The sequence below is a fragment of the Polypterus senegalus genome, chromosome 8 (genome assembly GCF_016835505.1).
Source record: "Polypterus senegalus isolate Bchr_013 chromosome 8, ASM1683550v1, whole genome shotgun sequence".
NCBI lineage: Eukaryota > Metazoa > Chordata > Cladistia > Polypteriformes > Polypteridae > Polypterus > Polypterus senegalus.
In genome coordinates this window covers 10,991,494-11,005,069 of record NC_053161.1, presented here as the reverse complement: position 1 = coordinate 11,005,069, position 13,576 = coordinate 10,991,494, and the positions used below count along the sequence as shown (strand labels likewise).

The window sequence follows — 13,576 nt, the reverse complement described above, 5'->3', positions numbered from 1 at the left end:
CTATTATGGAAGGTGAACAGTAATGATTTATCTTTGATGTACCTTCGCTACCTTGAGCTGATGGTGTTCAGCATCTAAAAGCAACTAGAGCCAAATATCAAAAGGATGTTGAAATACTAAAATTTTCAATGCATGAGCTAAACATATTCACTCCAACATAGTTTTTAAAGCAAAATTCTCATTAAAATCCAGTAAGAAAAATGTTCTTACATTCACTAGTAGGTAATTGAGAGTTTGCTGCAAAGCTATGTTATGATTTCAGGGTGCAGGAAGTTAAAACTGATAACTGTTGATACAATATATATGTAACATGCATAATATAACTTTTCCCTTTTGTTTAATCTAGCTTATGCTTGGTAGCCCAAGACATTACATGGGATCTCCCTTCTCCGCTACTCTTCCTGGTTTGCAGGCTTTAAGTAAACCTACAGGTATGCAAAATACTATTTTTTTTTTTTCCTATTTAGGGTTAAGATGATTCAAAGTTTGAGTTTCTGTTTTATGTGCATTGTTTACAATACTTTATTTATCCTGTCTTTGAAAGAAATTATTTAATTTTACTGAAACCTGGCCTGTTATATTTCCACCACATATGCATACCAGTTATTGTTTATGAGCAAAAGAAATGAGTCTAATAAGAACAATGCTCTGTGTAAATTACAACTTTCTTTATAAATTCTGATAATAGATTTTAATTCTTACTTTAAACTGCAGACTGTACCACTCTGTTGTTATATTGTAAATGACTCATGTAGGTTAGATAACAGAAATTTACCTCACTAAATAGAGGATGCAACTGACATAATAATATATGAAAATAGTACAAAAACAACATTTATTTATATAGCACATTTTCATACAAATAATGTAGCTCAAAGTGCTTTACATGATGAAGAAAGAGAAAAAAGACAAAGTAAGAATTAAAATAAGAGAACACTAATTAACATAGAATATAAGTAAGGCCCGATGGCCAGGGAGGACAGAAAAAAAAAAAAAAACTCAAGACAGCTGGAGAAAAAATAAAATCTGCAGGGGTTCCAGGTCACGAGACCACCCAGCCCCCTATAGGCATTCTACCTAACATAAATGATCAGTTCTCATTGTATTCAGGGTTCTCATGGAAGGACTTGATGATGACGGTCACGTGGACTTCTGGCCTTTAAACCGTCAATGTAGGGACATCACGGTGCTTTGATTAGGTGGTGGTAGTTCAGATCGACACAACAGAAAACCGGAAAAAGAACGGAAGAGAGAGTAGGGGTTAGTACGGATTTTGGAGCCACCATGAATAGTAATGATAACGATATACAGATATACAGAGCAGCAGGATTAAACTAAAATGAAGTTATGAGAAAGCCATGTTAAAGTAATGTGTTTTTAGCAGTGTTTTAAAGTGCCCCACTGTATCAGCCTGGCAAATTCCTATTGGCAGGCTATTCCAGATTTTAGGTGCATAACAGCAGAAGGCCGTCTCACCAGTTCTTTGAAGTTTAGCTCTTGGAATTCTAAGGAGACACTCATTTGAAGATCTAAGGTTACAATTTGGAATACAGGTAGTCCCCAGATTACGGACATCCGACCTACGACATACGAACGGGGCCGCTGCTGCGATGCATGCGCCTCAGTAACTGCCGTTCCGTCATCTTCGATCTGGGGATGGTGCAAGCAGTGGCTGGACGGAGGCTAGAGGGGGGGATTTCGCTGATCGCGCAGTGTAGCGTCCCTCAGGCGGCACCCAGCGGCAAGCGGTTTCACTGCCTGCCCACCACACACGGCTGCCCCATTCTTTCTAGGTGGGCGGCTGGTAATGCTGCAAGCGGTGACCCGGTTGTGGCTGAACAGACGCCATTGAAGGTGACCGGGGTGGCGGGGGGTAGCATTGTAGTGTGCCTTGGATGGCTGCGTGTTGAATAGGGGCAGTGGTGCTGCAGATGCTGCAGGCAGCATGCTGTAGTGGAGGTGACTGTGAGGTGGGCTGGCGATGAACCGCCTATCGTTGCCCCCATTCATTCTCAATAGCAAGCCTGCTTGTACTGTTACGCACATAGCAGGAAGTTGTCTCTTGTCAGTACAGGATGGCCCAGATCTAATTATGCAGATCCAGATCGTCTGGATGACTTTGATTTATGCAGGGATGATTCCAGTTCGGCACGAAGACAATTCTTCATGTCTTCAGTTCGCACACTCCTCAATGGTCCAGGATTTTTCGGGTGATTTTCTATGTAATAAACTGAATAAGTTATAGTGTAATGAAAATTGCATAATTATATTTGGCCCAACCCATACATCAGACGTGCTGAGGACGGGTGCCTTCCTGCTGTGATAGCTGTACAGTGCTGTGCAGAAGAGCTCATCTTAACCTTTTGTCTTAACCCTTCAAGAATGTCTCTGAAACAAAAATCTGATGCAAGTGCTGGTGATAAAGAAGAGAAAAAACATCACCATTGAAAATAAAGTAGAAATAGTAAAAAGGTCAGAAAGAGGTGAAACTCCATCATTCATTGGCAGAGCACTTGGTTACAGTCGGTCAACAATAGCATTTATTAAAATAATGTACCGTATATCTTCTAGTAGTAGCCGGCTTCTTATTGACGCCCGTTTCCAATTAACGCCGGGTTTGAAGAGATGTTGCTACAAATAGAAACCAGTCTCTAATAGTAGCCGGTCTCCTTTAAGCGCCGGTCTGTAGTAAATGCCGATCTCCAATGACCCACCGCCTTTTTCGTACGCTAATCCTCTTTTCGTACCGCCCTCCAGCAGTGAATCATACGGTAAGTACCTTTTCATGTCAAAAATGTTTTGTCGTCGGATGCTATCAAGGAAGCGAGAAAGTCAAAAAGAAATTTCTTTGTGTACATTTTGCCCTTTCGTCCTCACGTCAATCATAACCCCACAGGGAGGGCAGAGGTGGCGGTAAGAACATGAAAATGCCATCTTCGACACGTTAATCCTGATAAAACTGATTACTGCATTACAACAAGCAATGGGAGTACCTGTATTGCCATCACAAGAAGAGGAAGATGAAGAAGAACTCGCAAATAACGAAGCAATCATTACCTATTCAGACGACGAGTAGATGATAAGTACTGTACTGTATTGTATCTTATCCAGTCTCATGTCGTAATGTATACGTATATGCGTGAGTTTGGAGCTTATTGCATTTCCTTATGTTCCGCAGGGGAGTTGTTGGGCTGATGAGCGCTTTCGTGCGAAATTCGGACTGGTGCAGGCCAGTGCTGTTGGCATCATTGGCAAGAAAGTTGATGTCTACCGTACCTGTTTTTCATGCTTACAGTAGTACCATACTGTATACTGCTTTAATAAGACCGTACTGCTGTACTGATAATTTCATTAAATCCTGAAATGTTCATCCGGTGTTGTTGCCTACATTTTGTGGCCGTAAATACGGTACCATACCGTATTTTACTGCCAAATGAACCCCGTTTACCCATCACCATTCTGTCTGCGAGGCGAATCTCTTTTAAACGCCGGGCCGTCCAAATAATTTTTTTAATAAACGCTGGGGCTACTATTGGAAGATATACGGTACCTGTTCCGACTTACATACAAATTTAACTTAAGTACAAATCTACAGTTCCTATCTCGTACGTAACCCGGTGACTGCCTCTTTAAGATGTCAGACACTCCGATATATAAGATGGAGCGAGATTATTTAAGGCTTTGTAAACCATAAGCAGTATTTTAAAGTCAATTCTGAATGACACAGGTAACCAGTGTAGTGACATCAAAACTGGAGAAATGTGCTCAGATTTTCTTTTCCTAGTTAGGATTCTAGCAGCTGCATTCTGCACTAATTGCAATCGATTTATGTCTTTTTGGGTAGTCCTGAGAGGAATGGTTTACAGTAATCTAGTCGAGTGAAAGCAAAAGCGTGAACTAATTTCTCAGCATCTTTCAATGATATAAGAGGTCTAACTTTTGCTATATTTCTTAAGTGAAAAAATGCTGATCTGATTAATATACGATTTAAAATTCAGGTCAGAGTCAATAGTTACCCCTAAATTCTTCACCTCCGTCTTGACATTTAATCCTAATGCATCAAGTTTATTTCTAATAACCTCATTATATCCATTATTGCCAATCACTAAAATTTTAGTTTTCTCTTTATTTAGCTTGAGAAAATTACTACTCATCCATTAAGAAACACAAGTAAGACATTGTGTTATTGAAACAACAGAGTCGGGGTCATCAGGTGCTATTGATAAATACAGCTGCGTGTCATCGGCATAGCTGTGGTAGCTCACGTTATGCCCCGAGATAATCTGACCTAATGGAAGCATGTAGATCGAAAAGAGGATAGAGCCTTGTGGAACACCATGTAGAATATCCTGTGTCTTTGAAGTATAATTACCACAACTAACAAAGAATTTTCTACCTGCCAGGTAGGATTCAAACCAATTTAAGACACTGACAGAGAGGCCCACCCACTGACTAAGGCGATTTCTAAGAATATTGGATCAATGTTATCAAATGCGGCACTCAGATCTAAGAGGATGAGAACAGATAAACGGCCTCTGTCTGCATTTACCCGCAAGTCATTTACTACTTTAACGAGTGCAGTTTCTGTACTATGATTTGTTCTGAAACCCGACTGAAACTTCAAGAATCAAGAATAGCATGTTTATTGAGGTGGTCATTTAGCTGCATAATGACTGCCTTCTCTAGAATTTTATTTAAGAAAGGCAGGTTAGAAATAGGTTTTAAATTTTCAAAAGTAGAGGAGTCAAGATTATTTTTCTTGAGTAGGGGTTTAACTACAGCAGTCTTAAGACAGTCTGGGAAGACCCCAGTATCTAATGACGAGTTTACTATGTCAAGAATACTATCAATTAGCACGCCTGATACTACTTTGAAAAAACTTGTATTGGGTCAAGGACACAGGTGGAGGGTCTCAGTTGAGAAATTATTTTATATAAATCAGGTAAATCTATCCTGGTGAAAGAATTGAATTTGTTTATAACGGAGTACTGGGGCTTAAGAGGATCAGTGTTGGGGAGATGTACTATATTATTTCTAATATTCATTCTACGCCGCTCTGTGCGTATTTTTTATTTAATCTATAATCTGTTTTTATAGATTTAATACATTGTTCATCTAAAGGTGTAATTGTAATTAAATTATTCGTATTTATGCCGCACTGCCTAGAGTTTTTACATGCATTGAGGTTAGTTATTAATAGTAATGCAGTGCACTTTTTTGTTAAATAATTATCATGTCCTAGCAAAGCATTACGGAAAGGGTTAGGAGTAGAAATAGTGAGTCAAGAGAGATGAATTACCTTAGCGATGTTTTCAGAGAAGACCTGAGTGCCGAATCTTTTTGGATGCAGACCATCCTGGTTGAAGAAACGCGGCCTCTCACAGAAGAGGTCCCAGTTGAACCCGATGTTTAGTAAGCAAGAAGAGAACTAATTCTCTAATTGTAATTTGTGCATTTCATTTTTTGGTTTCTTTTCCTTTTATCCATGGCTATGTTTTTCCAATTATTATATAAGTGTAAGTACTAATTGCTGATTGGAAATGTTAGGAGGACTATCAATAAATCTAAAGTGTTGAGGGTTTCTAAGTCTGTACTTGTTATCAGCTATGTGCATTGTACATTTCCTTTCACCCTTTTCCTCCTTAAAAAGAAGACTTTAACCCCATAATCGTTACACTGTTTGACTTTAACAGTTTTATAAGCAGTGATTTATTATTGTTGTTGTTACTGTTATTGCTAAATTTTAAAATATGTCATGGCAACTTTTTATTTTTAGATTAACTATTTTTTAACTTTACTGTGGTAAACAAAAAGTATCAAAGGGATCTTTAAAGATGAGAAAACATAAGCAATCTATTTTCATGACAGTTCAAAAGATTACAACATACATATAGTAAAATGCAGTATTTTCAGTTTTGCCACAATTCGGTCAGTGTATGGTTTCTTCAGTACTTTCTGCATTCTGAATGTATAGAATATTCCATGCAACTAGTTAGTTCTGAAAAATTCTTTTTTCTCATACTATTGGACGTGGAAAAGGTGCCATTGAAACCCTGTCTGTCTGATTCAACATGATTTTGTGCTTTTCATTATAATACTAATCTGATGTTTAACAGTGTCCAGGTTTTTATTTTTATGGTTTGTGTAATATTAGGAATACATTTTATCAAAGTGTTATTTGTACTGGATAGGCATGTTCACAACTCAGAGAATATTGAGATAATTGGGTGAAAACAACAATTTTAGTACTGAAAACAGTGTTCAATTAACGTAAATGTGAATTATGGCTGTTGTAATACAATGCAATTCTCAAAGATAATTAAAAGCAGTAAAATCTTGCATTTAATTTTAAAAATAAATAATGTGTAGTAGCCGTTTTCATTGGAAAGGTTCAGAGGAAATTCTTCACTCTTCCCAGCACAATAAGTATATAATTACCCATGAAAGGGCTTTCTTTTTAAAAATTTTCAGTATCTAGTTAAATGCTACTTTAGGTTAACTAAATCAGTTTGAAATGCCTTCAATACCTATTACATAGTTCCTTTTGTTGAGCACAGACAAACTGCGGACCCCTGGAGAAATTCTTTAGAATAAAAAAAAGTTTCATTCTTTTTTCTCTTTACTTGAGCAATATTAAAATCAAAATGTGTGACATATTTCTTCAATATGTCTCAAATATGGCTAAAGTCAGATGTGTGAATTCGGTGAGGGGAGAGCTAGTGTACAGTCATTAGGACCTCTTTGATGTTTAAATGTAAGAAAATAAATGCAGTTGTAGAAGCTGCAGTCATAAAGAGTACTCTCTGTGCTTCTACCAGGACGGTGATAGTCTGAAACACAATTACTAATATACTGTATTAGCAAAGGAACACTGACACATCTCAAACAGGGCACAGATCCAACTATCATGCAATTCAAGTTAGATTGACGTCTAATGTGAAACTCAAGGAGAGGTATTACTAGATGCCTGATGTGAAAAATATGCAACACAAGTATCTAGTAACATGTTTTTGTTAAGTTTGAGTTTCCACACAGAGGATGGCTGTTGCTGCAAAAGCAATACTAGATGCACATTTCTTGACAGAAGACACATCCACAGATTTTTCTTGGAAATAGAAGCCTCTTTCAACAACCTAAGTTTGTATGCCTTTTTTAATAGGGTTGGGAACCTCCAATTATATCTCACTGATTGGAATACCTGACTCCAGTTAGCGTTTGGAGAAGTCATTAGCCTAGAGGTTAACATTCTTTTTCCAGTACAGACTGTTAATGTTTAAACAAGGCATTCAGTGTTGTAAATTAGAAAAAAATTACAGAATGATGTGTTTTGATGAATTACACACCCTTGACATTTTTTTTCAGTTTGAAATGTGTTATGCTTAGCATCCCAATCACACCAGTCAATTAAAAATATATTAAGCTGGCTGAACTTCGGCCACAAAAAATCACGCACCATTGGACCTTACATTTAGTTAGCTAACTCAAAAAAATTAATTGGAGCAGAGAATGTGGATCCTTTCTACATGATGCCTAAGGGGTTCATTTTGAAAGACACTGCTAACTTTTTTTTCTGTTACTTGCCAATGAGTGTTAAAATCTGTAGAATCAGTAGTGTTGACTGCTGGATCTTGCTAATTCCCAAATCCTCTCAATGGTTATTAGGTACATAAATGCAAAAAAGAGTTAAATGTTTTCCTGTCTGTAGAGCTATAACCAGAGGCACATGCTGCTAGGCTATAGAGGAAGGGTGTCACACTCCGATCATGGAGGGCCACAGTGGCTGCAGGTTTTCATTCCAGCCATTTTCCTTAATTAGCAGCAATCACCACTGCTAATGAAATAAACTTTTTTTACCTTCACTGTAACTGAGTTGTTTTTTAAGATTCAAAACATTTGATTGTATTGTTTTTATTTTGTAACCAGCAGCCAAACAATAATGAGACATGAAGTGAGCCAACTGATGACCAGTTATCTTGGGGATCTCAGTGTCAGTCCATTTCAAAATTAAATGCCAGTTATTGCTGTTAAATATTATTTCATTTCGTGATCAATATTTTGCAGCCTTCATAATCGTTGGTCGACGAATATCGTTTTTATCTTAGTGGCAGAAATGACAGTTTTGCTTCCAGTGACCTATGATTACAACCTGACAGAAGAGTTGTAACAAGAGTTTTAGTGTCACCCTGAGCATTTCCGTGTTGGGGCATGAGCATAGATGAATGCGCGCCAATGTCCTTACCATACATTTTAACAAGGATGTCTAGTTTTCATTAACAGTGATTCTATCCCTGCACCTTGCCAAATGCATTTATTAATGTGCCCAATATGTTACACATTCCGAAATTCTCCACAAAGTATTGCTATATGTCCCTTTATAGTGAAAAGAATTTGGATTTATTTCTCTCTAATAGTATATATTCTTAGGTTAAAGTGTAATTCCTAAAAGTTTGCTAAATAAGTCAGTGGTTGAGGGGACTGTCTATTAACCTAACACCAAAAACCCCCAGTTCATTTAATGAATGCTTAATAATAGCATTAGTCTATATATCACTATTATTGTTATCATTATTGTATGTTTATATAAATTTATTCTGTCATTTTTTGTCTTCTCAGGGAAATTATTGCATCATCCACAGGTAGAGAGTTTGAAATCTGAAATGCTCCTTAAACTGTCAGTTGGTGGCCTTACCTTAACACTGTTGCAGGAGGGAGCCCAGCCAGGCCAGTGCAGGTCACATGGCCCATCCGAAGACCTACAGATTTCAGAAATATCAAAGCATTTTTTTCAAGAGCTTGGATTTTTCAAAGATAGCATGTTTAGTAGTCAAGATTTTAAACATTTACGATCACATTTTGAGAAGGCCTGCCCCTATTCACATGTGAGGTATGGAAATTATTTGAGCTTTGTGTTTGGGTGAACATATCCAGTTTAGTCATAGAAATCAAATCTTTTCAGATTTGACTGAGAGGTACACCAGTTAGTTTAATATTATTGTATAAAAACAAGTTAATTTTGATGTCAATAACCAATCTTTCCTGTGCCATACATGTATATGCCAGTTGAACTAACGATATGTATTATGTTTCTCAATTACAACTGAGATTCTCTATAACTCAATGAATTATATGTGAAGAGATACATAAATGATAGGAGCATTTTTTTCGTAAAGATTTTTGACCTGTGGAAGTTAACTTAGTTTCAGTAAAACAAGTAAAATCAAAGTAATGTACACATAGATTCTTATTTTACTTTTATTTGTCATTGTATAATACATACTTACTCCAGCACCACAAAAGACATTTGTACAATAACTATCTCACACTCCATAAATATAGACAAGGATACATTTAAACAACCAAATATATTGCTCTTGTTCTCGCTGACAGTTCTTTACTTTTATAACAGTGACATTGTTTTTAATTCTTGCCTAATAGCCTCTGCTTTTATTTATTCATGATTCAGCTATATTAATTTTTAGTAGTAGCGATCACCTTAAAACGATAGCAAACGTTTATGATCTTTGATTATGTATAGTTTTTGTTGGTACCCATGACAGTGGCTTGATAAAATAATTGAATTAAATTCAAGATTGGGTGCTAACACACCCATTTCACAGGAAGGAGAAACAATGTGTTTCAACCATAGCCACTCAACATTTGGGGCATTGGCACAGATGAATGTGCACCAAAATCTTTAACATACCTTTCAACAAGAATATCTGGTTTTTTTGAACTGTGACTGTTATACAGTATGTAAGCCTGAATCACTATCAGATATTCTTCACCAAATACTTTGCCATTAATATTGAATTTGAGACATGCTATTTGGGTGAATTATTAACTTTTTTATTTGTTAGAATACCTTACTGTTGCCCCATACATTGCGAATTCAACTTTTTCAATAGACAACTTTTTTCTGGTTAATCCCTACTAGTTCCTTTTGAAGAATTTTGGCATTCCCACATCCCACCTCTGTGTTGTTTAAGTACTGTTAGTGGTTTCAACATTTTTTCCCTGTACCAGTTGAATATAAACAGCACCTTCTGATGACAAACAGATTAAAACTTTCATATGGAATCACCAAGAAAAAGTTGCTGTTTTATTTACAACTTGAGCAGAATCATCTAGCATTTCTTCTACTATTGCATAGGTTTGGTAGGTAGGTTCTCTGCCTACTGGTGAATGTTTCATATTATTTCTAGGTAGTTGTTTAGGAGGCCTGATTTCCATCTCCATCTACCCCAGAATCGTGTTTGAGAGTTTTGACCACTTTTGTTCTGCCTTGTGCCTTGTTCTTTTCTGTTTACTTAGTTAATAAATGTCATTAATAATTAGCAATCCTTAAATATTGTTATTATCATGTTTAACTAAAACCTTTGTCACTTTAGATGACTTTTCCAGTGATTGTTAGTCATAGCCTTCATCTACATATTCTTAGTGAGTCAGAGGCAGTTAGCTGCTCGCTCCAATGAAGCTCATCACCTAATGTGACACACCCAGTGACTGGCTACAACTAGTCTTCAACTCAGTACGACAAAGCAAGCAGGTTTGATTTTCTTTTTAGTCTTATTGACAAGCTGTATGCGCAGGAGAGTTGACAACCAATGAATGCTCATACAGAAGTACAGTGCATAGAAGGAATTGATGAGGAATAAGGAATATGTGTGTTTTGAACCTCACATTCAGAAGAGAAGCTTGTCTTTCTGATGTCTCTTGTTTTATGAATTAAAACAAAATAGAAAAAAAAGCTGCTGCTGAACTAGCTGCATTAACCCTTGGATACAGCCTGGCTACAGCACACTGTTGGCTATCAGAAAAGGTGGCGAGCATGACATTTACTGGATAGTTTGCATGTAATCACTAAATGTCACATATGCAGTGATTTTCTGTCTTTTAAACTGAAATGGTCCGATGGTGAGATCAGCGACTGTGGTCTGCTATTCTGACACATCCCACAACTAGATGTCCTGTAATGTGTAATCAGCTTAATATATGAAACACTACTTAATTGTATCCTTGTTTTCTTTGTTGCAGTATTCAAAGGTTCTCCTTAAAATGTGTTGTCCTGATTTTTATTTGCAATTTTGAAAAACATCAAAAATATGTACATTATTAATGAAAAGTGTTATATGACATAATATGTACCTTTCTAATAAGAAGCACTATTCATTTTACAATGGTGTCCCCTAGATGAAAATATGATGCAATACTTTCACCAGTAGAGGGAGCCTGGAAATTCTAATTAAGTGAAAGCTGCACTTTATTTGCAGTCTTAAGTGCTCCTATGTTGTGCCTGATTTTCAGAGAGAATTATTTACTGAAATATATTGAATGCAAAGCACCAGCTTATAAAAGACATACATGAAATTTGCACATACAGGTATGTTTCAAGTATGTTTTCTTTACATATCCAGAGACTGGTGTAGCAAGGCAGGAATCAGCTCTATACTTTGTGTACACGTCAGAAATGATCATGTAAAATGCCATAGATGCATGCAGTATGTTTGGTGTCCTGGAAAATACTTTTCCAGGATGATATTTTTGTAATTATTTCATATTTTTCACAATGAAATCTTAAGACATAGTTTCATGGGTTTTAGTAATAAATAGGGAATGTTGTAAGATAAAAAATTTGAATTAGTTTGGCTCAAACCAATTAAAGGGATCCTTTACTTTTACGGAGGGCAAAATGGTTTGTTCTACTTTGTTGTAAAGTCTATTCTAAAGTATTAGATTAGGGAATCCATCCAAATGTAGAACATGTGAATTTCCCCTTTGGATTAATAATCAATAAAGTGTCTGTGTGTCTGTTGTCTGTCTGTCTGTCTGTCTGTCTATCTATCTATCTATCTATCTATCTATCTATCTTGTTTTTGCCAGTATACCAATAGTTTAGTGGTCATGGGAATTTGTCAGTTTTCTCAACATGAGCTTTGGGGGGGGGGAGGGAAAAAATTTTGGACTCTACTGTATTATTTTGTGGAAGGTGTTACAAAAATATGAACTTCTAGGGGCTTCTTACTGCATATTGCTGCATCTTTATATTTGAGAACCAAGCTTGAGTTTGCATATTTGCCCTTTAGTCAAGTTTATTTAAAGTGGGGATGGGACTTTAAGGGTGTATCTCCTCTTTTCTTTGTGAATTTCATGGAATGGATGTTGGGGTGCAGCTGAGGCTTGGAGTGTACCTCTTTTAGGCACCTCATTGCTACCTTCTTGCCCTTAACTAGTTTGTGATTGTCACTGGAACAGTTCAGAACCAAGAATGATACATTTAGCATACATTTTGCACCTCCAGATCTGAATATGAGATAATTTACCCTTTAAAAAGTGGCTTGCTTTATTCATATTTTAGAATGGGGTTGGAGGATTCAGCTCCTCAGCTAAATAGGGGGTGGCAGATGTAATTACTGCTTTGCAATCTTACAATTTGAATACTGTACCCACCTATAGCAGTAAAGCAAGGCTTTTCCAGTTAATGTACGTTCCCACCTACATTTACAACTTCTGGCAAGAATCATGAGAAAACTGAGATTTCTGCACAGTGTTGCCAGGAGGACATTAAAGTAGGCTGACTGACACTTTTTGGGCACATAGTATATCCCCAGGCACTTTCCTTTGGGAGCATACCTGGCATATCCCACTGTTGGAAATCTTATGAACATTCCCAGGGAATGCCAGAGGACTGTCCTTCGAGTATCTGGAACTTTTAGGAGGGGAGGCATTGCTAGGGATAATGAAGCCTGGTATATCAAACTCAGAATAGTGACACCTCAGCCCACACCAGAACATGAGTATTGTGAGTGAAATGGTGCTTATTAATGCAGGGTTACTTTCATGTGATGCTAGTTTTTAGTGGATGAACTGCTATTATTTCTTATAGAAAATATGCAATAATGTTGTTTTTAAGCAAAACTGGACTCCTAAGAGAGCCCATCCTAGCCACTTTGGCACACTTATTTATTGACAGATGAATAAGAGATACCTTATTTTAAAGTCAAATGATGGTTGACCAGGGAATCTAGAACAAAGTGCAGTATGGGAAAGAAATATACCAGTTGCATACCATAATGATGTTGCCAGATGGTACCAAAGATATTCAGCAGGCATGATGATATATTATACTAGGATGAAGTTAAAACGACAATAGTTTAAATATTACATTTCACTGTACTAGCAGTATAAGGTTTTTCATTCACTTTGTGCATTTAAAGTATCTGAAAATTTGCTGGGAAATTTTTGATATTTTAAATGTTATCTAAAATGTAACTGTACAATGTATACTTACTGTAGCATTTGAGTTGTACAGAAAATTCACTTACCCCATCAATAAATACTTTTAACAGCTCCTTTAATGCATTAGTACCTTGCATCATCACAAGGAAGTTTACAGGGCTAAAATGATTACAACACAATATTACATTTAGTAAGTGAGCAGTGCAATATTATGAATGGTCAATCCAATAAATGCAGCAGTGAAGCAGTGTAATAGCATTTAATGATAGGAATCATGGAACACTTAGATAAAGATGCAATAATTAAAATTAAAGCCAAAGAGATTGACTTTACTGTCTGG

General features: G+C 36.6%; 1 protein-coding gene across 2 annotated transcripts in view; it reads left to right on the top strand.

Annotated features, from left to right (window-relative positions):
• Positions 1–13,576, top strand: part of atg2a (autophagy related 2A) — a 109,591-nt gene that overhangs the window by 37,924 nt on the left and 58,091 nt on the right. For both annotated transcript variants that reach the window (XM_039760723.1, XM_039760722.1), the window contains exons 10-11: positions 347–431; positions 8,614–8,884. In XM_039760723.1, the coding sequence (XP_039616657.1) occupies positions 347–431; positions 8,614–8,884 (356 nt within the window). The remainder of the gene's footprint in view (positions 1–346; positions 432–8,613; positions 8,885–13,576) is intronic.